This window comes from Girardinichthys multiradiatus, chromosome 6 (assembly GCF_021462225.1).
Source record: "Girardinichthys multiradiatus isolate DD_20200921_A chromosome 6, DD_fGirMul_XY1, whole genome shotgun sequence".
NCBI classification, from domain to species: domain Eukaryota; kingdom Metazoa; phylum Chordata; class Actinopteri; order Cyprinodontiformes; family Goodeidae; genus Girardinichthys; species Girardinichthys multiradiatus.
This window is the reverse complement of record NC_061799.1, coordinates 40,214,181-40,240,821: the sequence shown is the minus strand read 5'-3', so window position 1 is coordinate 40,240,821 and position 26,641 is coordinate 40,214,181. Positions and strand designations below refer to the sequence as shown.

Below are 26,641 nucleotides of genomic sequence, written 5' to 3'. Positions count from 1 at the left end.
CCTTTTTTAATTAAAATGCCGAAAATGTGACATTTGTATTTTGCTCCCTTTATTCTGACACCCTAAAGAAAGAATCCAGTCCATAAAATTCCATTTGAGAAGATAGAGAACATTAATGAAGAAGATCATGCATCATGAAGACCAAGGAACACAGCAGATAGGTCCGGGAGAAAGCAGGGTTAGGCTAGAAGACAATGTCCTAAGCTGTCCATGTTCAGATTGAACAGAGATCTACAAGATCTTCACAGAGTATGGCACAACTGCCAACCCCTACCAAGAATTTCTCCTAAACCTATGGTTCAGTAACTCTGGAGGAGCTGCAGAGATCCACAGCTCACAAAAGAGAGTCAGTTGGCAGCGCAGCTATTAGTCAGTACTCTACAACTCTGACTTCTATTGTGGTGAGAATAGAAGCTATTGTTTAAGGAAAGATATAAGGAACTCAATTAGACATTTGAGTTGGCCACAAACCATGTAGAGGACACAGCAAACAATGTAGAAGAAGGTGGTGTGGTCAGATAAGACCAAAAGGAAGGTTTTTGCCTTACATGCAAAACACAACACATCATCCTAAACTCTAATCTAGAATAAAATATGGTGGTGGCATCATCATGCTGTGGGCATGTGTTTCTTCAGCAGGAACAAGGAAGCTGGACAAAGCTGATGGGAAGATGGGAGTTTATTTAGGAGATGATCCTGGAAGAAAACCCTTTAGACCTGATACTGCAGCAGAGGTTCACCCTTCAGCCGGACATTGACTGAATAAACAGCCATCACTACAGTGGAGTCAGTTTAATTATAGCATGTTTATGTGCAAGAATTGGTCAAAGTTTTCACCTCAATCAATAGATTTTCTTCATAAAAAAAATGGGCAAACATCTAGTTGTAATTGCAGATGCTGTAATTAGTTTCTTAGCAGCCTGACTTTTTGTGATTTGTGTAAATGGTTTTAATACTTCTCTAGGTTTTCTGAAAGTAGTTTAAAAGACTTCTTTTAAACTAGTCTTTGACCGCTTTTTAAGTTATTTTCACTACGGTCCCTGTTCACTATCAGAATGTTTCTGTTTTAGCCACTTATTCCTACCTTATGAATAATTTGGGCATTAAAAAGTCCCCTGCTCAAATTTCACATACTGCATGACATGCTGTCATGGTCAATTACTGGACTAAAATTGAATCAAAAAGTGGCCAAAGCCCAAAGAAAAGCCTTGAAACACCAAGAAGCCTGGAAAACTGTTGATCTGGGGAACTTTGAAACATGTGTGAAATTTGCTTTGATAAACCTCAAAAAGAACTTATTGGTTGATTTTAGGAGGCACCAGAGCTAATGCAATCAACCAAGTAGTGCAGCAGGTTGCATAAGTGGTAGAATGAACAGACATGAATCACTGACTTATGTGCATAACTGTTAGTTGCACTAAGTATAAAGGAAATCCCGACTGGACTTCAGTAACTTTTTGTCATTATTTGCAGAGTAGAGCAGCAGCCATGATAAATGACTGCAGCTCTTTCACAGAGGGCTCTATGCTGCTTCTGTGTTGTTGTGTTGAGAGGCCTGCTGATGAGACAAGTCCGTTTTTACCCCAAAAACAGGCTTTTTTTGGTTAATTAAAGTGATGCTTCAAGCTGTCATCTGGCCCATACACACTCACCACTCGCTGTACACATTGCAAACTCAAAAACACACGACCCTTATGGCTCAAACAAACTGTAGCACCATCTATTGGCTCTCACATATGTGGACTGACTGGTAGCAGCTGCTGGTGTGATTTCTTGGGCTCGGATCGGGCTGTAAATGGTTTCTAGAGGTCGGCAGAGAGATAGAAAGAGGGCGGCTGATTAGATCTGGAAAGCCAGTGTTGGTGAGCATCAGATGGTACCTCCTCCAAATTGGTGTCGCATCATTTATGGGGCATTTTAGTTTATTTTTACTTTATTTTCACATAAAGGCAGGACGCTGTTGTAAAAAATCTGTACTATGGAGTTTGATTTAGATATTTTTAAGGTCTGAATAGGTATAGAAAAAGAAATTAGTTTGAATATTTACTTTCGTTCTGTCTGGAAGTTGTATTTATCCAACGATCCGTTTGTCCATCCATCTCTGTCCATATGTTGGATCGCCCAAACATACCTCTTAGTGTCCATCCATACGTTCTTCCATCTGTTTGCACTTCTATGGATTTATCTCTTTCTTCTTTCATCCCTTGGTCTTAGTTACTCCATCCATCCATCCACTCACTCACTCACTCACTCACTCACTCTTGCTGCCATATCTAAACCCTGACCACTATGAATTTTAAAATGAAAACATGTAGGAACCCTGACGTACAGACACAACAAAGGCGTCTTCCTCTCACTTCCTCCCATGCTGAGCAGCTCTCAGCCCAGTCAGTCACGCAGGTATTTCATATTCATGGTCTATCAGCATGGAGCTACAGCAAGGTGCATCAGAGTGACTGGGAGAAAGGAAGCTAGGTGAGGGGAGAGTGACGGACAGAGAAGGAGCTGAGAGTGAAGACAGGGAGGTGTGGAAAGAGGAAATAGAAAGTGATGGACAAGTTAAGATGAGAGGGGAGATTTCTCTTCACTTAAAAGATGGATGATGAAGCAAACACAATGGGTCATATATGAACTTATGAAGTGCACATGGCAATGTGTGTAACATTGTTATGGGGAAGGGAAAGCATTAGAATGGCGGTGATAAATGCAGCGACTGAATAGGGTCGGAATCAGACTATGAACACGTGGAGATAAATGCTACAGTAAGCAGCCAACAATGGTCTCCACGCTCGACTTCTCTCGACCAATTACACCCTTCACTGCCTCCTTTTCACCTCCATCACTGTCTCCTTCTGTCTCTCTCTTAGCAATCATCACCTCCCTGTTCGTCACCCCCCTTTCCTTTTTAATTTCATTCAACTAACTTTTCCAGAAGCCATCAAATTGTCTGCGTTGTTGGAGTTTGCCCCCAAACTTCTAATCAGTTCAGGCACTGCAAGTACAGAAATAAACTATTTGAGGAGAAAAACATGGAAAAGTGTGGAGTTAGATGTCTTGAAATACTCACAGGTGATTCATCTGTTGAATACAAAGAAGAAAGGCTTAAAGGGTGTGAGACATGCGTTTTAGATTTAAAGTTTAAAGTAGAGGTGATTCAGGGACACGAAAGACCAGGAAAACATACAGAAAGTTTCAGATGGAGGTAGCCGGTGGAGGACCAGGATGAATCTAGATGTGTAAGAGTGAAACTGAACAGACACAAGACAGCATGTCATGAACACAGAAGAAAGAAAATCAATATTTCTCAAAAACAAATACTAAATGCGTAACGGTTTACACAAACGGGGGGAAATGCAACAAAACATGAAGATTAAGTGGAAGCACAAAATAGATGAACACTTGGGCTTCCTACCCAGTCAGGAAAAGTATGATACTTTTTAAGGTCTGGATAGCCAAAAAAAAGTAGTCTGAAAAATAATTTGTATTTCCAGACATCATTCCTTTTCTCAGTGTCTCCATCTGAATGAGAGGTTTTTGTTTTTAAATTGGTGATGCACATAAAAGGGGTCAATTTCAGCCATCCATCTGTCTGTTTTTCCATCTTAATAAATCTCTCCGTCCAGCGACCAGGCAGTCTGTTAGTTCATTTGTTATTTTGTCCATTCCTATATCTGTGATGGCTGGGTAATGTAGTTCCCCTTTTCCTTTAGTCCCTACTAAGCGCGCTTCGGTACGGCTCCTCTCACTTTTTAGGCTTTTCCGTTAGTAACAGTTGCATGGAACCATTAATATTTCTACTACCTGCTTGCTTGTGGTTCCAACCGCTTTGAATCGCATTGAGAACAGGATGTCAGAAGACCATCGGTCACTGACTAGTGAGCGGATATTTGAAATACTAATATCTTCAGCCGTTAAATTGTTGTATGCTGGGCTTACTGTGCATACGTCCACTATAGCAAGCTAGCATTCTTCTTTCACTCCCGAGTCTGACAACAGCCAGTTTAGCAGCAGTCAATGCTCTTGTTGTGTTTTGGTCACATACAAATCACCTTACTTTTTCGGACTGTGGGGCTGCCTTGATATTGAAAATCACGCCTACATTGAGATGGTACTCAATTATAATGGGAAACAAATCAAAACGTCTAGAGACAGTTCGATGCAACCCCTATACAGAGGTTACAGTCAAACAGCCGTCATGCGTTCGAGTCCCCGCTCACTGAACGTTGCTGCTTGTCTTCCGCTCCCTCATTTCACTCCATTTCCAAACGGTCAGTTTACAAAATAAAAAAATAAAAAACCTGTTCAGTCTTGCCTTCTAGATATACTATATTTGAATGCTTAAAACACTTATCATAGTTTTCCTTTTATGCTTTTACCTTTAGTATATCTTTAAGGAACTGAACGGATTGAACATAATGATGCCTTTGGGTTTAATTCTTGCCCTAATACATTACAACATTATACAACAGGCTTTAATTTAATTTTTTTTACGACTTTGGGTTCTCTAATGAATGAAATATAGTTGATGGCCACAACACAAGAGGACAGAGTGAAGTAGAGACAGAGTTAGAGATGAAAGTTGCGACAAGAACATGAGCAGAAGTAGTTTGGAAGAGAGTGAAGAAGTTAGAAAAGTACCATCAAAAGAGACAGGTGAATAAAAAGATGGAAGGCTGTGAAAGGAAAAGGTGGGACAAAGTAAAAGATATACGTTCAGAAAGGATGTAGTGTCTCATTTTGTGTGCCACGTGGATTCATTCCTTTCTAGCGGTCCTTCATTCACACTCGCCCGCTCCCTCTGTCATTGTCATGCTCACACTTTCTCGTTCTTTTCACCCATTTCTTCTCGGCTCTTCGCCTTTTCACCCTCGCTTTGCTTGTCTCTGTCCCTCATCTCTCCAGCACATCACTCCTGTCTCTCCCCTCAGCTTCATTCAGCTTCTCTTTGTGCAGTCTTGCCTCTCTTCAGCAGCTGCATTTAATTTAATTTTATCTTGCCACATTTTGCTGCATTCCCTTTTTTCTGTCTTCATTGTTATTATAAAATTGTTATGAAATGTTTAGAATATGTCACCTAATGTATATCTAAAAGGTTGAGTTGAAAGATCTATTGTCATTGCCTTTGGCCAGTTTTTGCTCAAGAAAACAAACTGAAGAAGAGAATTTCTCGTCTGGAAAGAATTTAATGTTATAAATGGTTGTTAATTCTGCCAAAGGCATTATTGGAACAGTGAAAGTTACTCACCATTAGCTTAAAAAATGTATTGATTGAAAATAGTGTAGTTTATTTCCACTGATTGTTTAGTTAGTATTTTTTGTTTAAGCTTGATCTGGGTCAGGAAATGTCTTCACTTAGACCTTCTCACCAGGTTTACGAGCTTGTAAACCACAAGCTTCATTGTTCATTTCATCTTTTTTTAAACAGTCTCTCTTTACAAGAGAGCCCTTGGCAAGACGGCAGCAGTGTAATGGTTTTAGACGGAATTTCAACATGAAAGCATACCGTGAGCGTATGTTAACAGCCAACAGTAGGTACATTCGTGCAAACTACAAGCTATCGGCTATCAACCAACTCACATTAGTAAACTACAAGCCAAAAGCTATTTAACAACCAAGCTGTGCTTGTAAGCTACAAGCTGTCAGCTATCAAGCCTGTAATAATTGTAAAATACAAACTAACAATTGATAACTAATGCTAATAAACTACAAGCTAACAACCAAGACATGCTTGTAAACTACATGCGTGAAGCAAGCCGCTAAAATCTGCATGATGTTCATAAACTAAAAGCTGAAAACTAAAAAACACAGTCCTGGTTGTAAACTCCAAGCTAACAGTTAAACAACAACTGAGTTATGCTCATAAGCTACAAGTCAAAAGGCAAAAACACAACTGAGTTGTGCGTATAACTCAAATTAATGCTTATAACTAATTGAGTTGTGATAACTACAAGCCAGGAGCAAAATAACAAGCAAGTCATGCCTCTACACTATAAGCTAACAATTAACATGTAACTTCGTGATCCTGGTAAACTTTAGGCTAAAGGCTATGAGCTGTGCTTTTAAACTACAAGATAAATGCTGACTTATTTATTCTGAACTGTTATACCAAAAGCCAGCATTTTTTCAAAAGCATTAAAACAAAAAAAAACATCAGCAGTTCTATTTTTATGTGCATGGTTCTAAATTTAAAGAGTACAGCTGATGTTTAACATGTTCAGTAAGACTGTGATGAGTTTTGATTTACTAAATAGGAAATTAACTTTAACCTTTAAAATGCATTACATTCTCTACATCACATTTGGTTTGATTTCATTTCTCACTCAGTCAACTTTAAGTTATATAGGTTTAAGTTGTCTATCCCGACTTTTGTTAATTATCCTGAAATTTAAATTGTTACAATTATTTGGATATGACTTTTGAAAATACATTTCTGCCTCAGTAATGGTTCTGATTGCATCTGCAGTGCTTTTTTAATGCATTTTGTTTCCTAAAACATGCAGCCATGCTGACTGTGGTTCATATTGTTTTCTCCATTTCTTGTGTTCCCTCATTCATCCAAACCCCAGCTTTATTCTGCCCCCCTCATTCAATATGCCTCTCCCTCCTTCCCTTTTTCTCCCCCCTCCATTCCACCAAGAGTAATTCCATCTCTCTCCCAGCAAACAAAGGAGGCTAATGACATGCTGACACCGAGCCTGATGATTGAATTCATTAGGCGTGCACAATAATTGCCAGGCGGCAGCGTGCATGCACCCTTCTATTCACAGGACAGCTGTCAAATAACAAGCAAGAGAGAATGGCTTTTTATTGTTACACTGGAATAGAGAGTGAGAAAGAATATAAGGAATGAAGTGAGGGAAGCACCTGTTGTACTGAGAAGTGCGAGAAAGCTCTCAGCATGTCAATTAGGGTGATGTGTTAGTGCTGGGTTGCAGGGAAGTTTACTGCCTGGGTGACATCAGGGTTCAGGTACAGGTTTTACTGTATATCTTTTAAACATTATATTCTATAAGAATCTCTTGTACCAAAACTGTTTCTATAAGTATTAGATTTAGGATTATGTTCCAACTTATAAACAAAATTACAACTAGTTAGACATATGAAGCTTTATTTTTGTCAAAAGATATATATATATACACTGCTCAAAAAAATAACACTCAAATAACACATCTTAGATCTGAATGAATAAAATATTCTCATTGAATACTTTGTTCTGTACAAAGTTGAATGTGCTAACAACAAAATCACACAAAAATCATCAATGGAAATCACATTTATTAATCAATGGAGGCCTGGATTTGGAGTCACACAAAATTAAAGTGGAAAAACACACTAGAGGCTGATCCAACTTTGATGTAATGTCCTTAAAACAAGTAAAAATGAGGCTCAATATTGTGTGTGGCCTCCACGTGCCTGTATGACCTCCCTACAACGCCTGGGCATGCTCCTGATGAGACGGCAGATGGTCTCCTGAGGGATCTCCTCCCAGACCTGGACTAAAGGATCCACCAACTCCTGGACAGTCTGTGGTGCAACGTGACGTTAGCAGATCAGAATCAGAATCAGCTTTATTGCCAAGTTTGTACATACAAACAAGGAATTTGACTCTGGTACACTTTTCTTTGGTTTTGTTTTTGCATTACAGAATATACATATTTACAATGTACAATGTACACATATATAAATAAAAAGGTGCATTTGCAACATCTGTATGCTGTTGTTTTGTACTCTATTGAATGTTCAAAGAAACTGTCTTTGTGGCGGCTGGTTTTAGTAATCAGTGCTCTGTAGCGGCGGCCTGAAGGTAAAACTCTGAACAGTTTATGTGCAGGGTGTGTGGGGTCTGCAGATATTTTAGCAGCTCTTTTCTGACCCTAGACCTGTATAAGTCCTGGATGGAGGGAAGGTCAGCCCTGATTATTCTCTCTGCAGTCCTGATTATTCCTTGTGGTCTGGACCTGTCCTGTTTTGTGGATGAGCCAAACCACACTGAGATGGATGAAGACAGGACAGACTGAATGATGGCAGTGTAGAAGATGACCAGCAGCTCCTGTGGAAGGTTGAACTTCTTGAGTTGCCTCAGGATGTAGTCTCTGCTGGACCTTCTTTCGAACAGTGTCTATGTGTGAAGACCATCTCAGGTCCTCAGAGATGGTGGTTCCTAAGAACCTGAAGGGGTCCACGGCCGATACAGTGTTGGTGAGAGGGGTGTCTGGGGGTGGTGTTCTCCGAAAGTCCACCACCATTTCCACAGTCTTGAGTGGGTTGAGTTCAAGGAAGTTCTGGTTTCTCAGACCGGTCCATACAACTGAAGTGTCACCAGTAGAAAGGCTCTTTTTCAGCGTCTCACTGTAGCTTCTCTTGGCTGCTTTGATCTCCTTTGTTAGTCTGTTCCTGGCCTGCCTGTACCGCGCCCAATCTCCACTGCTGTGAGCTTCTTCCTTTTCCCTGCGCAGATTCCTGAGGTGTGGAGTAAACCATGGCTTGTTGTTCCCAAAGGTGCAGAAGGTCGTGGTCTGCACACACATGTCCTCACAGAAACTTATGTATGATGTCACCACATCAGTTAGTTGGTTTAAGTCAGTGGCTGAGGTTTCAAAAACAGTCCAGTCTGTGCATTCAAAGCAGGCCTGTAGCATCTGCTTTGATTCCTCAGTCCACTTCTTAACAGTGTGAACCTTGGGTTTGGAAGCTCTTAGTCTCTGTCTGTAGGTTGGGATGAGGTGGATTAGAGAATGATCCGAAAAACCCAGGGCAGCCCTGGTAACAGCATGATGCGAGTCCTTTAAAGCTGTGTAACAATGATCCAGTGTGTTTTTGTCTCTGGTGGGACACTTAATATGCTGTCTGTATTTGGGGAGTTCATTGGAGAGGTTTGTTCTGTTAAAATCTCCCAGTATTATGATGAAAGAGTCCGTGTGTTTTTTCTCCACGTCTGTAATCAGCTCAGCGAGATGTTTTTCCGCGGGAGAAGTGCAGCCTTGCGGTAGAAAATATGAGCCGATTATTATAAACGTGGAAAACTCTCGGTGAATAAAACGGTTTACAGATTATGGAAAATGACTCCAGATCAGGGCTACATGTTTTTCTCAGCACTTTTACATCTCTGCACCAACCTTCATTTATATAAAAGCAGATTCCGCCACCTCGCTTCTTCCCCGATAGCTCCGCGCCGCGATCCGCTCTGAACAGCTGGAAGTTCAACAACAGCAGTGCGCGGTCCGGGATGTTTTCACTCAGCCATGTCTCGGTGAAGCAGACATCACGGTGTTAGGTTGTGAGGAATCTGGGACATCATGGAGCGAGACATGATGTCCCAGATGGGCTCAATCAGATTCAGGTCTGGGGAACGGGCGGGCCAGTCCATAGCTTCAATGCCTTCATCTTGCAGGAACTGCTGAGACACTCCAGCCACATAGGTCCAGCATTGTCCTGCATTAGGAGGAACCCAGGGCCAACTGCACCAGCATATGGTCTCACAAGGGGTCTGAGGATCTCATCTCGGTACCTAATGGCAGTCAAGCTACCTCTGGCGAGCACATGGAGTGTCATGCGGCCCTCCAAAGAAATGCCACCCAACACTATTACTGACCCACTGCCAAACCGGTCATGCTGAAGGATGTTGCAGGCAGCAGATCGCTCTCCACGGTGTCTCCAGACTCTGTCACGTCTGTCACATGTGCTCAGTGTGAACCTGCTTTCATCTGTGAAGAGCACAGGGCGCCAGTGGCGAATTTGCCAATCCTGGTGTTCTCTGGCAAATGCCAAGCGTCCTGCACGGTGTTGGGCTGTGAGAACAACCCCCATTTGTGGACATCGGGCCCTCATACCATCCTCATGGAGTCGGTTTCTAACCGTTTGTGCAGACACATGCAAATTTGTGACCTGCTAGAGGTCATTTTGCAGGGCTCTGGCAGTGCTCCTCCTGTTGCTCCTTGCACAAAGGCAGAGGTAGCGGTCCTGCTGCTGGGTTGTTGCCCTCCAACGGCCTCCTCAACATCTTCTGGTGTACTGGCCTGTCTCCTGGTAGAGCCTCCAGGCTCTGGACACTACACTGACAGACACAGCAAACCTTCTTGCCACAGCTTGCATTGATGTGCCATCCTGGATGAGCTGCACTACCTGAGCCACTTGTGTGGGTTGTAGAGTCCGTCTCATGCTACCACGAGTGTGAAAGCACCACCAACATTCAAAAGTGACCAAAACATCATCCAGAAAGCATAGGTACTGAGAAGTGGTCTGTGGTCCCCACCTGCTGAACCACTCCTTTATTGAGTGTATCTTGCTAATCGCCAAAGATTTCCCCCTGTTGTCTATTGCACAGCAACATGTGAAATTGATTGTCAATCAGTGTTGTTTCCTAAGTGGACAGTTTGATTTCACAGAAGTTTGATTTACTTGGAGTTATATTGTGTTGTTTAAGTGTTCCCTTTATTTTTTTTTATATGTGTATATGACTTCTACACACCAGCACACCTCCTAAACAAGCACAGTAGAAGCAGCAGCACTGCAAACTTTACTGCACCGCACATAAATACAGCATACTGTCTATTATAATTATAGCTCCCAGGGAAAACCTGTAAACTCTGAATTCAAGAAAAGATGTCCATCAAGTGTTCTGCTGACTGTGGTAACCCAGACAACATGATGGGAAAGTTTCCTTCTTTTTTTCCTGGGCTTCAGGGCTGTGAGTTAGCTGCCAGCCACCAAGCCAACTCCTAAAGTAGTTCTGCAGCATGTTTTATGTGGAGATTCCTCCTCCTGACACATTGGAAACCAGCATTAAAACTTATTAGACTGCTGGGCCAACGTTTGTATCTCACAGGGAATTGTGCCAGTCTGAGCCCACTGAAATTTGATGCCCCTTATTATTTAGATTTTTTTTACAAACACACCAACACTGAATGGCTGCCAGTTTTAGCTTTGCATTATTTTTAGTTTTAAAAACATAAGTGAAAAATATAACTTTTAACATCCTAATCTACTTAGATAATAATTTGGAGGTTTAAAAAACTGAAAAATGTTTATAAATTGATAATAGATAATAGCTAACGACCAGTTAACCCCTGCAATATTAATGATGTTAGCATGTCTTAGTTGCTAGTTAGGTGTAGGCATTCATAATGATTCTTAGAATGCGGTTAGCCTGGTAGTTTACAGTCATAGCTCTGTTAACGAGCTGTCGGTTTTGTATTTTGCAACTGTTACTTGGTAAAGTGCATTACCTAGTCACCAGTTAGCTCTCAGCCTGCTAGTCTATAGGCCGAGGTAAAAATAAAAAAGAGGTTTTTGCCTGGTAGTTCACAAGCATGACGATAGCTGTTCATAGCTGTTAGCTTGGCTGTTTACATGACTCACTTGGTTATTAGGTCATTAGTAGCTTTGTTAGTTTACTGTTAGATTAGTAGGTTGCAAGAATGATTCATGACTCTGCTGTTAGTCAGCTGTTTGCTCTTACACACCTGACTGAATTGAAAGTTAGCTTTTTGCGTAGTAATTTTTGTTGGTTTACTAGGAGCCTGGTAGCTAAACCCTATGATTTTAGAGTTGGTTGTTAGATTGGTAGCTTACATACATGCTACTGTTGACAGCTGTTGCCCTGGTAGTTTATGACTCGCTAAATTAGAGCTTTTCACTTTGTGGTTAATTGGCTTTACTCACTAGTTTGTTAGTTCAGTAGCAGCAGAATAAACCTCTGGTTAGTTCACTGCTAGGTTGGTAGTTTTCCTGTTAGCTTGGAGGTTTAAACTCCTGGCCATATGCTAGCCATTAGCTCTGCTGTTAACTGACTGCGTTGTTAGGTAGTTGCTTAATAGTTCACATGTCTGACTAAATTGTTTTTCTTTAGCTGTTAACTTGACAGTTAAAGGTAAATGGACTTGATGTAGGTACTTTATGGCATTGTTACTCTAATGAAAATGCATCATATGGAGATTCTGGGGTAATCTGTTCAAAAATCCTGTTATGGTACTTTTTGGTCATCATTTTCTAACAAGTTGCCTTTTGTTAATATAGACTGATATCTTTTATTTCTATTTTGAACTCCACATACAATACAAAACTACCAAAATATGTCCACAAATATGATGTAATCAGCAGCACATTTCATGTAAGTGAAACACTGTTTTGCACCTGCAGATGCTTCACAATAAAAAGCTCTCTTGTTTAAATGCACTGGTACTTGAGATTCATCCCATGGGAGACATTTGTTTACTTACAAGAGGAAAAAGGTTTCATAAACTAGATGGTGGATGTTTCTGACAAAAATAATCCTGACAGTATTAGAGTACTTCATACATCTTTAAGCAAGCTGTAAAATATTTTTTTAGATTTTATGATTTAATTCAAATCTTACCCTTCTGGATCTTTTTGTTTGTTTCTTCCTGTTACAGAAAACGGATGAGGATGAATTGGTCCTGACTCCTGATGGGACTAGAGAGTTCCTGACCTTTGAGATCCCACTCAGTGACTCGGGTTCTGCAGGTTTGGGTGTCAGCGTGAAAGGCAACCGCTCCAAGGAAAATCATGCAGATCTTGGCATATTTGTCAAATCAATCATAAATGGTGGAGCAGCCTTCAAGGTACTGAACATCCTGTTATTTATGAACAACAGAAAACAGATATTTTTTCATTGCTAATGAGTCATAGACCACAATTATTTTTTGTTAACAAACAGGATGGGCGATTGAGAGTAAACGACCAGCTGATCGCTGTCAACGGGGAATCCCTGTTGGGGAAAACCAACCAAGATGCCATGGAGACACTGCGGAAGTCCATGTCAACGGAAGGCAACAAGCGTGGGATGATTCAGCTTATAGTGGCCAGACGAGTGGCCAAGAGAAATGAGGTAGTGAAGAAATGGAATGAGGGGCTGAACTGATGCACATCTTTATGGTTTAGCTGTATATTGTGCAACAATAGACAGTGTAGGGTACATGTTTTTTTGAAAACTTTTACAGATGAATATTCGAAAACTGTTTAGTCCATTTGAATTCAACTCGATACATTGCAGCTCAAAAGCTCAAGCTCATTCAGATTCAATTCAATTCAGTTTTATTTATATAGCGCCAATTCACAACACATGTTGCCTCAAGGCACTTCACAAAAGTCAGGTACATACATACCAATTAATCCTAACTATTGAACAGTGCAGTCGGAGTTAGCTTTTTATTGAAATTGGATAAAACGTTTTTCTATCTAAGGAAACCCAGCAGATTGCATCCAGTCAGTGACTTGCAGCATTCACTCCTCCTGGATGAGCATGTAGAGACAGTGGACAGTCACTGGCGTTGACTTTGCAGCAATCCCTCATACTGAGCATGCATGTAGCGACAGTGGAGAGGAAAAACTCCCTTTTAACAGGAAGAAACCTCCAGCAGAACCAGGCTTAGTGTGAGCGGCCATCTGCCACGACCGACTGGGGGTTTGAGAGAACAGAGCAGAGACACAAAAACAACACAGAAGCACTGATCCAGGAGTACTTTCTATGGGAAGGAAAAGTAAATGTTAATGGATGTAGCTCCTTTAGTCTGAGCCAGTTTTCAAGGTTAGAATCTGAAAGAGAGCACATAGTTAGTTACAGTTAAGCTCAGTCATTCGCCATGTCTAGAAGAGAGAAAGGGTTAAACACTAAAAGACAGGGCTAAGTGGATCATCTGTAGAGGGTGAGCAATACGTTGTTGCCAGCAGAAGCTTGGACTTTTTATGGTTTTCCTTCAACAATGGCTTTATTTTTTGTCATTTTTATTTATAAAGGCCACATTTGTGGAGCACACAGCTAATAATTGTCCTGTGGACAGATTCTCCCTACTGAGCTGTGGATCTCTGCAGCACCTCTGGGGCTCTTGACTGCTTCTCTGAAAAATGATCTCCTCACGTGGTCTGTCAGTTTATGTAGGTGGCTATGTTTTGGTAAGGTTTGCACCTGTGGCCATACTCTATTCACTATGAGATGATGGATTGAACACTGGGCAGTGAGATCTTGAAAGCTTGGGATTTTGTTTTAAACAACTAATCCTGTTTAAACTTCTCCACGTTTTTATCCCCTGACCCGTCTGCTGTGTTCCTTAGTTTTCATGATGGACATGTCTGGACAGTTTCATCATCATGGACAGTTTCATGATGAAGAAACTGTCCACTTGGATTCTAAAGGGGTGGGAATAAAAATTAGTACCTCGCTATTCAGATTATTTGTAGAAACTACACAAACCATGTATAATTTTCCTTCAGCTTCCCAGTTATGCATTACTTTGTGTTGGTTTTCAAAATAAAATCCAAAGAAAATAAACAGATGTTTGCGGTTGTCATACAACAAAATGTGAAAAGGTTCATTGCATAGGAATACTTTTGTAGGGCACTGTAGTATAGATCAAATGGACAGGGCTGAAGTTGTTTGACACTTTTAGATTGAAGAGGTTATTAATATTGCTTCCACGTTTGCTTTTCTCTAAAGTTGTCTCTTGAGTGCAGACGTAAACCTTCCTCAGGCTGATCCTCTCTGTGATGAAAAAATATAGCACAACCCAGAGCAGACCACCTGGAACTGCTCATGTGAGCATCAGTTAATTATTTTATGTAGTAACGGAAAGTTTTCGGGTCAGAGTGATTTACCAACCCCTCCCTCGCACACTATCACACATCCCATGAGGCAGGTGGAGAAATGTAGACAGGCTGCAAACCAAGCGGCACAACTTAAAACATTTTTTCTACCTCCCTTCAATGTCATGTCTTTACATTCCCAGTACACCTTGGCCTGTCGCCTGCTTGAAAGCTAAGGCTGAATGAGTGTTGGTGTGCAAGTGTACGCCTCTGGCTCTACTAGGCTTCCCTGCTCTCCTTTTGCAACCCGGTGTTTCAAAGTTTAGATTTCCCCTCGGTCCGACTGGTAATTGAAAGCAGAGGCTAAGCCTGGAGGTGTTTTTTGTGTGCATCAACGTGTATGCACATGTGTTTGCATCAGCCTCTCGTTTATGTATGCATATAACGGTAGTGAAGTGTGTAGTTTGTGCATCCAATCAGTGTGTTTTTGTTTACTTTCAGGGCTTAAGAGAGCCCGTGTGGACATGTGTTGCAGACACGTCGAGTGGTGAGACTTTCCAGAGCATAAGGAATGAATAAATTCAGGCTTGGAGAGTCTTTCTATGTTTTTCACATGCACAGCTCAAGGCATGGCCTGAAGCTGCCCAAGTGTCTGGCTATTTATGAGAAAAATGGTCCAGAACACTAGGAAAATAGAAGGAAGGAAAACAATGCAATATACTTTAACCGTACAGAGATGATTTACAAACCCTCTCTGGAGTTACTGCAGAATAATAACATCCTCCCTAGCTGTCAGTCAAATATTTAAAAAAAAACCTCATAATAACTAATTACCAAAGGATCAGAGCCTTGGCTCATTTTTGACATTTTCCTGACATATGTGATCAAGTAATCCTGTATTTACTTTCCTCCCCATAGCTCCATCCCCTGACAGCCAATCTCAAATCAATCTGCTATGTTTGTCGCTGCATAAAGCACCAGTCCAACTGCTTTCCCTGCTTCATCCAAGCCCAGAAACACACCAAATTGAGAGCGAGCAGCGTACTTCCAGACCACCGCTGGCCTCCCCGCTGGGATCGAGCCCCTCCCTGAGCTCCGCTATCTCAGCTATCAGCCTGAATATGCACCATGATTTGTCGATGTGCTGTCGGTCTGCTAAATCCCTTCTGCTATTACGGAGGCATTTGAGTCCCACTCCTCAGCCAGCCAATTCATTAGCTAGCTCATTTAGAGTCAAGAGCAACCAGCAATCACTGCACCATATGGCGACCTTTGAAATTAGTCTGTTTCCGAAGTTGTGTGAAGTTTCGATTGGTTTTCATCTTTTTGCTGTGATTTCAGTCATTTGTTTACCTTTAATGCATGGAAAACAATGACATCGCTAATGAAGATCTTATCTGGTATTAGTGAAACCTGGACTCCCAATAGAATTTTGTTCATTGATTAATGTTTGCCAGTCTCTATTGGTTAGAGCTAATTTGCTAGAATTTCCTTCTGTATTTCCAGTTTATATTGGATGCCACTTGGACCGGGTTTGTGTTTTTACAGAACTATTGATTTAGAAACATTTTAATTGGAGTACCAATTGCTTATTGACATTTTGCCTCAGATATCACAATCTTGTTCAGGCCCAGGAAATCAATATTTTTTTCCTCTATCATTGTTTTGATGTTTTGGATCATTGTCTTGGTGGGGGTGAAGTTTTGGCCTGCCAGCCTCTGAAATACAGAGGAGTTCATAATGAACTCAATAACTGCAAGTTGTTTGAGTCTGCTGTTGTCAAACAAGCCCAAATCATCATCCTGCCACCAGCATCCTTTAAAGTTGGTATGATGTGTCTGTGCTGATATGCTGTGTGCCTTTCAGCTAAACATCTTTACTTTGATCTAATGGACCTCAGGACATAATTACAGATATCTCCTGGTTCATTCAGTAGTATTTAGCAAACTTACACTTACTAACTACCTGTTTACCTTCCTAGTGCTGGTTTGGGATTTCTTTTTACCTTCAGAGCTTCCTTAATTCTTTATGATCTTGATTCAACAAGCTGTTTGAAACATTTATCAGAGATTTTAGTTAAAAATTACATCATGGCGTCACACAGTTGCTGTACATCTTTGAATTTCCCGTTCCGCCACATTGCGAATGCGCTCTGTTGAATGGAGATCAGGTGGCAATGAAGGCCACTGGAGTACAGTGAACTCACTGCCATGTTCAAGAAACCAGTTTGAGATGATCTGAGCTTTGTGACAGGGTTCATTATCCTGCTTGAAGTAGCCAACAATAGATGGATACATGGGGTTCATAAATGGATGGGCATGGTCAGCAACAAAGTTTAGGTAGGGTGAGAGGGTTCGACAAATGCTCAGTTGGTACTAAGGAGTACAACGTGTACCAAGAAAATATGCCCCCCACTATTACACCATCACCACTGATCTGAACTATTGATCAAAAGCAGGACGGATCCATGTTTACATGGTTTTTTTATACCAGATTCTGAACCTACCATCTTGAAATCATTTTTTGTATTATTTTAGCAGCTGTTGCATTTCTGTTATCTCAAACCAGTCTGCTCATTATTCTCTGACCTCTGACATCAACAATGTATTTTCATCCACACAACTGGCTGTTTTTTGAACCATTCTCTGTGAACTCAACAGATGGTTCTGCATGAAAATTCCAGAATGTCAACAATTTCTGACATGCTCAGATTAACCGGTTTGGCACCAGCAGTCCATCTTTGATGCCTAAAAGCATTTTGTTGCTGCTATGTGATTGACCGATTCAACATTTGTTGTAATGGGTAATTGAAGAGGTGTACCTAATAAATCGTCCAGGGAGTATAAATCCCCATTGCTTCACTTTTCCCTTCTTCTGTCCTATTGTAGCACTCGTGTGTGTGCTCCCTTATAAAAACCTGACCTGTTTGTTTACATCAGGATCCAGTCGGCGGTGGTTATTGCAACACCTTAACCGTTTAGTAAGAGCTAAGGATCATTGGTCAAAGACCTTTTGCCAAAATCGAATCCCAGCCTGGCCAGTTAAAACCATCGATTGGGGTAATTTGGCTCTAGTATTGACTCCAGTGTTATCTCTCGTTACACGATGCCAGCGACGGTGGTTATCTTCATAGCGAGGGCTGTCATCACCGTCAGCAAGAAATGCTGAAGCCATTACAAATCAATGGAGTCAACGATCCAATGGACAAACACTGAGGGCAGAGACACCCACTCTAACGTGTGCAGGAGCTCTCTCAGGCCGTAGATGGGAGCTGCTGGGTGACAGACTCTGCAAATGGTCTATTTGTCCAGCAAACAAGGAAGTGTCATCGCAGGTCTTTAGGGAAATGTCAGGATGGTGGCAAGTTAACCTTCTCCTGCATGGCTCAGCTGGCTTGTTAACAGCCGGTGACTCAACGGCGTGTTGAAAATCTGGGCTCATTTATTCTTGTTATCACACAGGCCGCATTAGCATGGAAACCTGCTACTGTGCTCATCTGTTGGTGTTTGCAACATTTTAGCTTCCCTCCAAGGCATATTTTCTAACTTTTATGTTGTTTTTTTTATAGCGCTCTGTATAAAGTGCTTTAGTTTGTTTTGGTCGACATTGTGAATAGACTTGTGAGAAACTGAAACTGGTCAGATAAAGGATGGATTGTAGACAAATATAACATGAAGGTTGAATATAATTCCTCATGGGTTTCCCTACCTATAGCACTACCCCCACACCTTGGCACTGTATTCAGCTTGTTCTAAATATATTCCACTGAGAAATGGGACACTCCATCAACACAAGTAGATGCTACACTTTTCCTGTTTTGCTATGTCTTGGTTCTCCAGAGTTAAAATTATTTTTTTTTTTTTGCTAGAGCAGGAATGCTTCTTTTTATTTCTAATGGAGTAAATATGATGTACTATCAATTTCTGAAATTCTTGTCAGCAGTTTTTTCCATGTTAAATAAAAAATTCCGATTTTTTTTTTTCCCGTGTTATCAAGGAATATAAAATTTATCATGACAGACTTCAGATAGGGGAGAAAGACTTGAGACCTGACTTGGACTTGTTACTTAAAGACTTGACTAGGACTTGTTACTCAGAGAGTTGGACTTGTTACTTAAGAATTTGAGACTTAACTTGGACTCGTTATTTAGAGATTTGAGACTTGACTTGGACTTGTTATATACAGACTTGATTTGGACATACAGGTCCTTCTCAAAATATTAGCATATTGTGATAAAGTTAATTATTTTCCATAATGTAATGATGAAAATTTAACATTCATATATTTTAGATTCATTGCACACTAACTGAAATATTTCAGGTCTTTTATTGTCTTAATACGGATTATTTTGGCATACAGCTCATGAAAACCCAAAATTCCTATCTCACAAAATTAGCATATCATTAAAAGGGTCTCTAAACGAGCTATGAACCTAATCATCTGAATCAACGAGTTAACTCTAAACACCTGCAAAAGATTCCTGAGGCCTTTAAAACTCCCAGCCTGGTTCATCACTCAAAACCCCAATCATGGGTAAGACTGCCGACCTGACTGCTGTCCAGAAGGCCACTATTGACACCCTCAAGCAAGAGGGTAAGACACAGAAAGAAATTTCTGAACGAATAGGCTGTTCCCAGAGTGCTGTATCAAGGCACCTCAGTGGGAAGTCTGTGGGAAGGAAAAAGTGTGGCAGAAAACGCTGCACAACGAGAAGAGGTGACCGGACCCTGAGGAAGATTGTGGAGAAGGGCCGATTCCAGACCTTGGGGGACCTGCGGAAGCAGTGGACTGAGTCTGGAGTAGAAACATCCAGAGCCACCGTGCACAGGAGTGTGCAGGAAATGGGCTACAGGTGCCGCATTCCCCAGGTCAAGCCACTTTTGAACCAGAAACAGTGGCAGAACCGCCTGATCTGGGCTACAGAGAAGCAGCACTGGACTGTTGCTCAGTGGTCCAAAGTACTTTTTTCGGATGAAAGCAAATTCTGCATGTCATTCGGAAATCAAGGTGCCAGAGTCTGGAGGAAGACTGGGGAGAAGGAAATGCCAAAATGCCAGAAGTCCAGTGTCAAGTACCCACAGTCAGTGATGGTCTGGGGTGCCGTGTCAGCTGCTGGTGTTGGTCCACTGTGTTTTATCAAGGGCAGGGTCAATGCAGCTAGCTATCAGGAGATTTTGGAGCACTTCATGCTTCCATCTGCTGAAAAGCTTTATGGAGATGAAGATTTCATTTTTCAGCACGACCTGGCACCTGCTCACAGTGCCAAAACCACTGGTAAATGGTTTACTGACCACCACTGTGCTCAATTGGCCTGCCAACTCTCCTGACCTGAACCCCATAGAGAATCTGTGGGATATTGTGAAGAGAACGTTGAGAGACTCAAGACCCAACACTCTGGATGAGCTAAAGGCCGCTATCGAAGCATCCTGGGCCTCCATAAGACCTCAGCAGTGCCACAGGCTGATTGCCTCCATGCCACGCCGCATTGAAGCAGTCATTTCTGCAAAAGGATTCCCGACCAAGTATTGAGTGCATAACTGTGCATGATTATTTGAAGGTTGACGTTTTTTGTATTAAAAACATTTTCTTTTATTGGTCGGATGAAATATGCTAATTTTGTGAGATAGGAATTTTGGGTTTTCATGAGCTGTATGCCAAAATCATCCGTATTAAGACAATAAAAGACCTGAAATATTTCAGTTAGTGTGCAATGAATCTATAATATATGAATGTTAAATTTTCATCATGACATTATGGAAAATAATGAACTTTATCACAATATGCTAATATTTTGAGAAGGACCTGTATTACTCGGAGACCTGAGATTTGACCTGGGCTTGTTATTTCAAAACCTGTGACTTGACTTGCATTTGTTACTCAGAGACTTCAAACTTGACTTGGACTTGTTATTCAGACTTGAAATTCAACCTGGATTTATCACTTCAAGTCTTTGGATTTGATTGAACTTGTTACTCAAAGACATGACACCTAACTTTGACCTCTTTGTCAGTGTCTTTAGATTCGACTTGTTTGATAAGGCTTGAGACTTGAATTTGAACTGCTACTTGACTTGGACTTTTAATGGAGAGAGTTGAGACTTGACTTGGACTTGTTTCTAATGGAGTCATTTTTGACATTTGTAACAGAAATACAATGTTGTTGTTTCCCCTTTTTTGTCGGTTGAGAAGCACTTCGACAATATCAAACACAAAATGGGTTAAATAGGGTTCAGCCTAAATCTAATTTCTGTTCTTTCTTTCAGGAGTCTCCTGGGAGCCCGCTGGGATCTCAGCAACCGGTAAACACCACACTGGATGACCACGAGCGCAGAATTTCCCATTCTCTCTACGGTGGCCTGGAAGGTCTTGATGACAACTTGATGCCACGTCAAGGAATGATTCCACGCACAATAGGTATGATGCTCATTTTTCTGTTTCCCCGTTTTACTTTAGTGCCGTTTTTCAGGTGGAATGTCAGAAGTGTGTTACTCATTCAGATGGTACGTCGCAAATTAGTGATGCAAGGAGCAGCAGACTGCATCCACTCTTAGATAATCAGACTGTCTCATACATAATTCTTCAAGCTAATGCCTCTCAGACAACGTTTGTCCCACTAACGCCCTTGGCCTTATGAAGCGTTATAGATGGAAGGCTTAGAAAACCTTTAAAAATATTTCTGGTGTAGACTTGCACCCTCATTATCTCTGGTGGACTTCTACAAACACTACTTATGAGCCAAACGAGTAAAGTCATGCTGACAAAACTCTCAATATCAAAGTCTTAATCTATGATTGCTGTTTAATACTACAGTCAGTATTTATGTACATTCTTTACACTCCAAACTCACTTTTCTGTTCTCTGATATGTATGAGAAGCACTTCAAACGTCAGCTGCACACACTTTTCAAGCAGGATTTATTTACACTGCCTGATAATATTAAAAGCTCAACAGAGCCTCTAAACAGAGTTAAACAGAGTATAACAATCAAATATTTCAGGTATTACAAATTAAGCTGAAAAAGGTAATTGTAAGCACAGTTCCATGTGGTACTCGGATCAGTAGTCAACTATGTGTGATATTGAATCAAGCAGAGAGATGATGTGCGACTGAGCTCTTGTTATTCCAGTACTAATTAAACTTTTTAATAATACTCAGGCATATTGTTTCTATTGTTTGTTTTGTTTTAAATATTTCTTAAATAAGGCTGATTAAAAGTGGAATTAGCTCAAATGTTTTAAATGCACCACTCACTAGGCAGGGGCAATATGGTCTAAAATTAATTAATTAATTAATTAATTAATTAATTAATAAGCATTATATTTTTGTGATTTTGCACAATCAATATCATTATTAAACATCATGCAATGTTTAAAATCTCTTCTTCATCACTATACTAATGTTCAAGCCTCTAATGCAGCTGCAAACAATGACTCTGATCGTACTTCCAACAGCAGGAGAAAAGTAACTAACTGCAGCCGTCCTTTCACATAATCTAAGGGATTTTCAACCCATTCAGTTCCAAAACAAATTTAAGCTGCAGCTTAACTGGCTGCTGATTTTTTATCAAAAAGTGCATCAGACTGAGAAATGTTTCCACAAAAACAAGCCATAACTTACTTTTAGACAAATAGAAACACTCTTGACCAATAATCCGGTCACACAGTTGCTAAATAGTAATAATACTTAGTGACCAGTGCTGGAAGAGCAGCCTTTTAAGCACATGGTATATTTCTTATGAGAAAACACCCAGTTCAGATTGTTTTAGCTTTAAAATAAATACAGTTCAGTATGACTGGGAATTGTGATTATGTGATGAAGTAATGACTGAGTAAATGGTTGTATAGCGCTTTATCAAGTCTGAGGACACCAAAAGCGCTTCACACTACAATCAGTCATCCACCCATTTATTCACACACTGACAGAAGTGAGTCTTTTAATTATCAATTTGGTTAATGATATTGATTTTTAGTATAGAAAGAATAACTTAAACTTTAAGCACTATTGATGTAACGGGAAGATGAAAAGCCAAATCAAATGGCTCCAGTCGTTGCAACGTTGAGTACCGGCTGCATATCAATAAGAAATGAACCTTCTGCCATTAAACCCAAATGCTGTTGAGCAACCTCCCAGGACAGCGTTTAACCATCTGAGAGACACGGTTGGTCCACGCTGCTCCAGTCATACTGGCTTGTTTTTGGAACTAATTTGGGATCTGACTTGCTCTCCATGAGTTGGCTCTTTTAGTGTTTATCCAGTTATTCCCAGTGATACAGCAGTAACAGATTTTTGACACTATAACCTAAGAAATAAAACGATAACAATGAAAAAATCCCCTACAATCTGTTTTTTTGTTTATTTCCTCAGTATGAGCCAGTCTTGCCATTTGCTCTTATTCTCTTTTTTCTGGCTGTTTTTAAAGTCTAACAACATTGGGGAGCAACAGATTGAACAAAACTTGTCCCTTTTTACAGTTTCTCATAACTGCCTGTCTGTGTATGTGTGCAGATTTGCATGTCTTAAAACCTTTCTGTTACTGTGACCTAAAACAGGCTCTGAGATGGCTTCAAAGTTAGCGGGTTTATATAAACGTGTGTGTTGGACAAAGTGGAAGAGATTAGCGAGCTTATTTGTATGCATATGTAGGAGCTTTATATGCAGCTGTGCAGGATTGCATGTCTGTAGTACATAAATTATTGCTTGATGGATTGCTGGTTGAATTTCCTGATGGCTTGGAAAAAAAAAGGACTTCTGTACAACAGATGGTGCAACGTCACAGACTGCCTGTTTTCATTTCACAAAACTACAAATAACACAGTTGTTTTTTTTTCCTATCTTTGTCCTCTATTTGATTTGGTGCATGTTTATTCTTATAAAAAATGCAATTAAATAAAGAAAACATTAGAATGATGCTTCTGATAGATGATTGCAAGTCACTCCAAACAAGAAATCTGAGAATGTACCTTCACATAAACAGATTTAGCTGAGGAGGAGTTAATGCACCAACTTTTAATCAGTTTTTTAAATGAGCTTCCGCTAACTCTGCTTCATTAATCAGTGCAACATAATGTTAAAGGGAAAACTCTGTTTTCCCTTCATGCAAATTGGTTGACACTGGCACCGCTCTGAGTGTAAACAAAAGAGGGTGACAGCGGAAGTGTTAATAGGTGAAGCTCCATCATGCCGCTGCAGCAGCTACGTTCAGCCATGCTTAACAAACAGCAACAACTTATAATGAGCCTGCAGGGTCGAATGTGGGGAGATACAGACCCGATTTAACTCGTGCAAACAAGATCACTGTCACTTAGTCATGCCGACATGTTGATGGTTTAATGTCTAGTTGCTGGGGTGCATTAACAGCAGGTGTTTACTGAGATTATGTATGTAGTACTGGGCAAAGGTTTCTAGTCATTCCCTTATTTCTGTATTTAGTTTTATTTATTACATTTCCTAAAGGTTTTTCAAAGTTTTCTTTGGCTGCATTGTGTTTATTATAATTGTCTGTTGAGCGCCTGATTAAATCAGATTTATTTTTAAATTCTGACCTTTAAATTCTTCAGGCATAAAAAGGCTCCTAAACCAAAGGAAATAACCACCTAAGTTTGTAAAAAAAAAATATTTTATATTGGTTGTTTGGACACCTTTTGTTTAGTTCTGGGGATGCACCAAAGATATCTGCTGGTGTCAATTCTCGGCTAGTCACCAGCAATGAGGTGTTTACAAATGAAAGCAGAGGAGACACAAAAGCTGATAAGAAGCTTCTAGAAAGGAAGCTGTATTTTCTCTGGTGGCATGTCGGCTGCAACAGAGAGAGTGAGACTTTAGCACATAACAGGAAACCAACACTTAGTACCGCAAAGTGGCTCTTTTTTGTTCTTCTAAGCTTTCAACCTCTGTCTAACATGGGATATGTTGGGAGAACCTCAAGATGGTTTAAATGTCAACTTTGTAATCATGTTGTCTTATCCATCTGTATCCATCCATCCATCCCCCTTTGTTTGTATGTGTTTCTGCTGACTTCAACCAATAAAAAATATTGTTAAAATATTGGATGAGAATCCAGTTGCTAACTCCAGCAGGACAGATTAAAACACCAGATGTGACTTCAACATGTGATGATTAAAAATGCTCCGTGCATTTGCTGATTCATTAAACTCCACAAACACTTTCCACAAATGCGTTTGTGATCCTGTTTCATGTGTGCCCCCGGATCCACTCGACCAAGGAGAAAAAGTTGACGTAAAATCCGCCAAAAAGTCCTCCCCACAATGGGACACAAAGCATGTCCAACATCCAAGGCAGGAACATGGAGGAATGTGCATCTACCAGTTGTTAGATATGAAAACACATGATACTTTTTCCTTCTTATTAAACACTTAATCAGTCCGTTTCAGTCTGACCGTCTAAAGGGGAACTTTAACCCAGATGAGTATACTCAAAAAATTATCTTTCTGCCTCATATGGATTTAAAATCGAGTATGTAATAAATTTCTGCTGACCTAAAAGTGTCCAAGGACTTTGGTTATAAAGCATTAGTCAGCAGCATTGGGTCAGAGGGAGACTGAAGAGGTCAGATGGGGATTAAAGTTTAATTTGCCTGTGTGGTGGAAAGCAGAGAGGATAAAAACCTCCAGGGCTGTGCTTTAAGTCCCAGACTTCTCCTCAAAAGTTTTTAAAGAGTTTTTATTGCCTCCAACTAATTATTACTTATGTTCTTCTGAAGGTTTTCCTGCTTTGACCAAAACAGCTGTTTGATGATGAATGGTTCCTGAAATGGGAAAAAATAGATATGTATTACCATCTCAAAATAGGCGATTCATTGTCTTATTCACCTGTCCACACTCACATAACTGCTCATAATCATACACAGAAAGACAGAATTGGTTGGTAAGTTGCAGTTCTTTGCCTTTCCCAAGACTAGAATCAAACTCACAACCTTCTGTTTGCCCAATGGCTGCTCGTTTCCCAGTTATATATTCTAATACATTATTAAATATGTTTTTTTCAATGCTTCAACTCAAGACATTGACTAGGTCGTTCCATATCTAATGTTTCTTTCCTTTGAGCCACTCGGAGGTGGACCTGTTACTGTGTTTTGGATCATTGTTCGGCTTCATAATCCATGTGCACCTGAGCGAGTCTGTAGTCCTCCTGGTCCTAAAGTAGCAAAGCACCCCCTAACCATCACTCTACCGCCACCGTGTTTGACTATCAGGATGATGTTCTGTTTCTGAAATGCTGACTTAGTTTTTTACCAGATGTAACAGAACACACACACTACAAATTGTTCCTCTTTTTTTTCAGTTCACAGAATATTTTCCAAAGTTCTCTGGGATCAAGATTTCTTTTGGCAAATGTGAGACTGCAGTGGTTTTGTCCTTAGAACTCTCCCATGATGGCATTTTTGTTCACTCTATTTCCTATTGTTAAATCTTGAACCCTGACCTTAACTAAAGCCATTTATTCCTGCAGTGCTTTAGACCTTGTTTTGGGTTCTCTTGTGACCTCCTGGATGAGTCTTGCGCTCCTGGAGTAATTATTGTAGGTCGGCCACTGCTGAGAAGGTTCACCAGTGTTCCATGGTTTCTCCAGCTGTGGATAATGTCTCTCACTGCAGTTCGCTGGAGTCTGACATCACGAGAAATGGTTTTTTAACCCTTTCCAGACCGATAGATCAGGACAGCTTTTGTTGCTTTTTTTTAATATCTTTTAGCCTACTTCATGTTGTCAGACAGGTTCTTCCGAAAAGCAAAAACTATAAAAAAAATCTGTATTCTATATTTGATGATCATTATACTTGTTGATGTATTTGATCCGGCTAATGTATGGTTACAAATTGGTGTCTAAAACCCATGCATTGTATCGTACAAAATAAGTTTAAAACAATCTAATTTCACTGTAAGGCAGACAAGGAACTGTGAAATAAAATATCTTGTAAAATCTCTCCAAATGTTTTCAGTGATTGCTAATCATCTTTTGGTTTCAAACCATCTCAAACAGGGCAACAAATACGCTGCATCTGTGTATAATTTGGGTTAATCTACCTTTTTAAAAAAACGCTTGAGGGAGTTTGTTTGTGATGATGGATCAGCTGAACAGTGTGTAAC

At 40.4% G+C, this 26,641-nt stretch overlaps 1 protein-coding gene across 9 annotated transcripts in view; it reads left to right on the top strand.

The window, feature by feature from the left end:
- pard3ab (par-3 family cell polarity regulator alpha, b) overlaps positions 1-26,641 on the top strand; it is a 327,405-nt gene that overhangs the window by 168,272 nt on the left and 132,492 nt on the right. For all 9 annotated transcript variants that reach the window (XR_007038822.1, XM_047369396.1, XM_047369390.1 and 6 more), the window contains 3 exons: positions 12,393-12,581; positions 12,677-12,847; positions 20,801-20,951. Coding sequence is in view for 8 of the 9 variants with exons in the window: in XM_047369396.1 (XP_047225352.1) it covers positions 12,393-12,581; positions 12,677-12,847; positions 20,801-20,951 (511 nt within the window). In the remaining variant the exon portion in view is untranslated. The remainder of the gene's footprint in view (positions 1-12,392; positions 12,582-12,676; positions 12,848-20,800; positions 20,952-26,641) is intronic.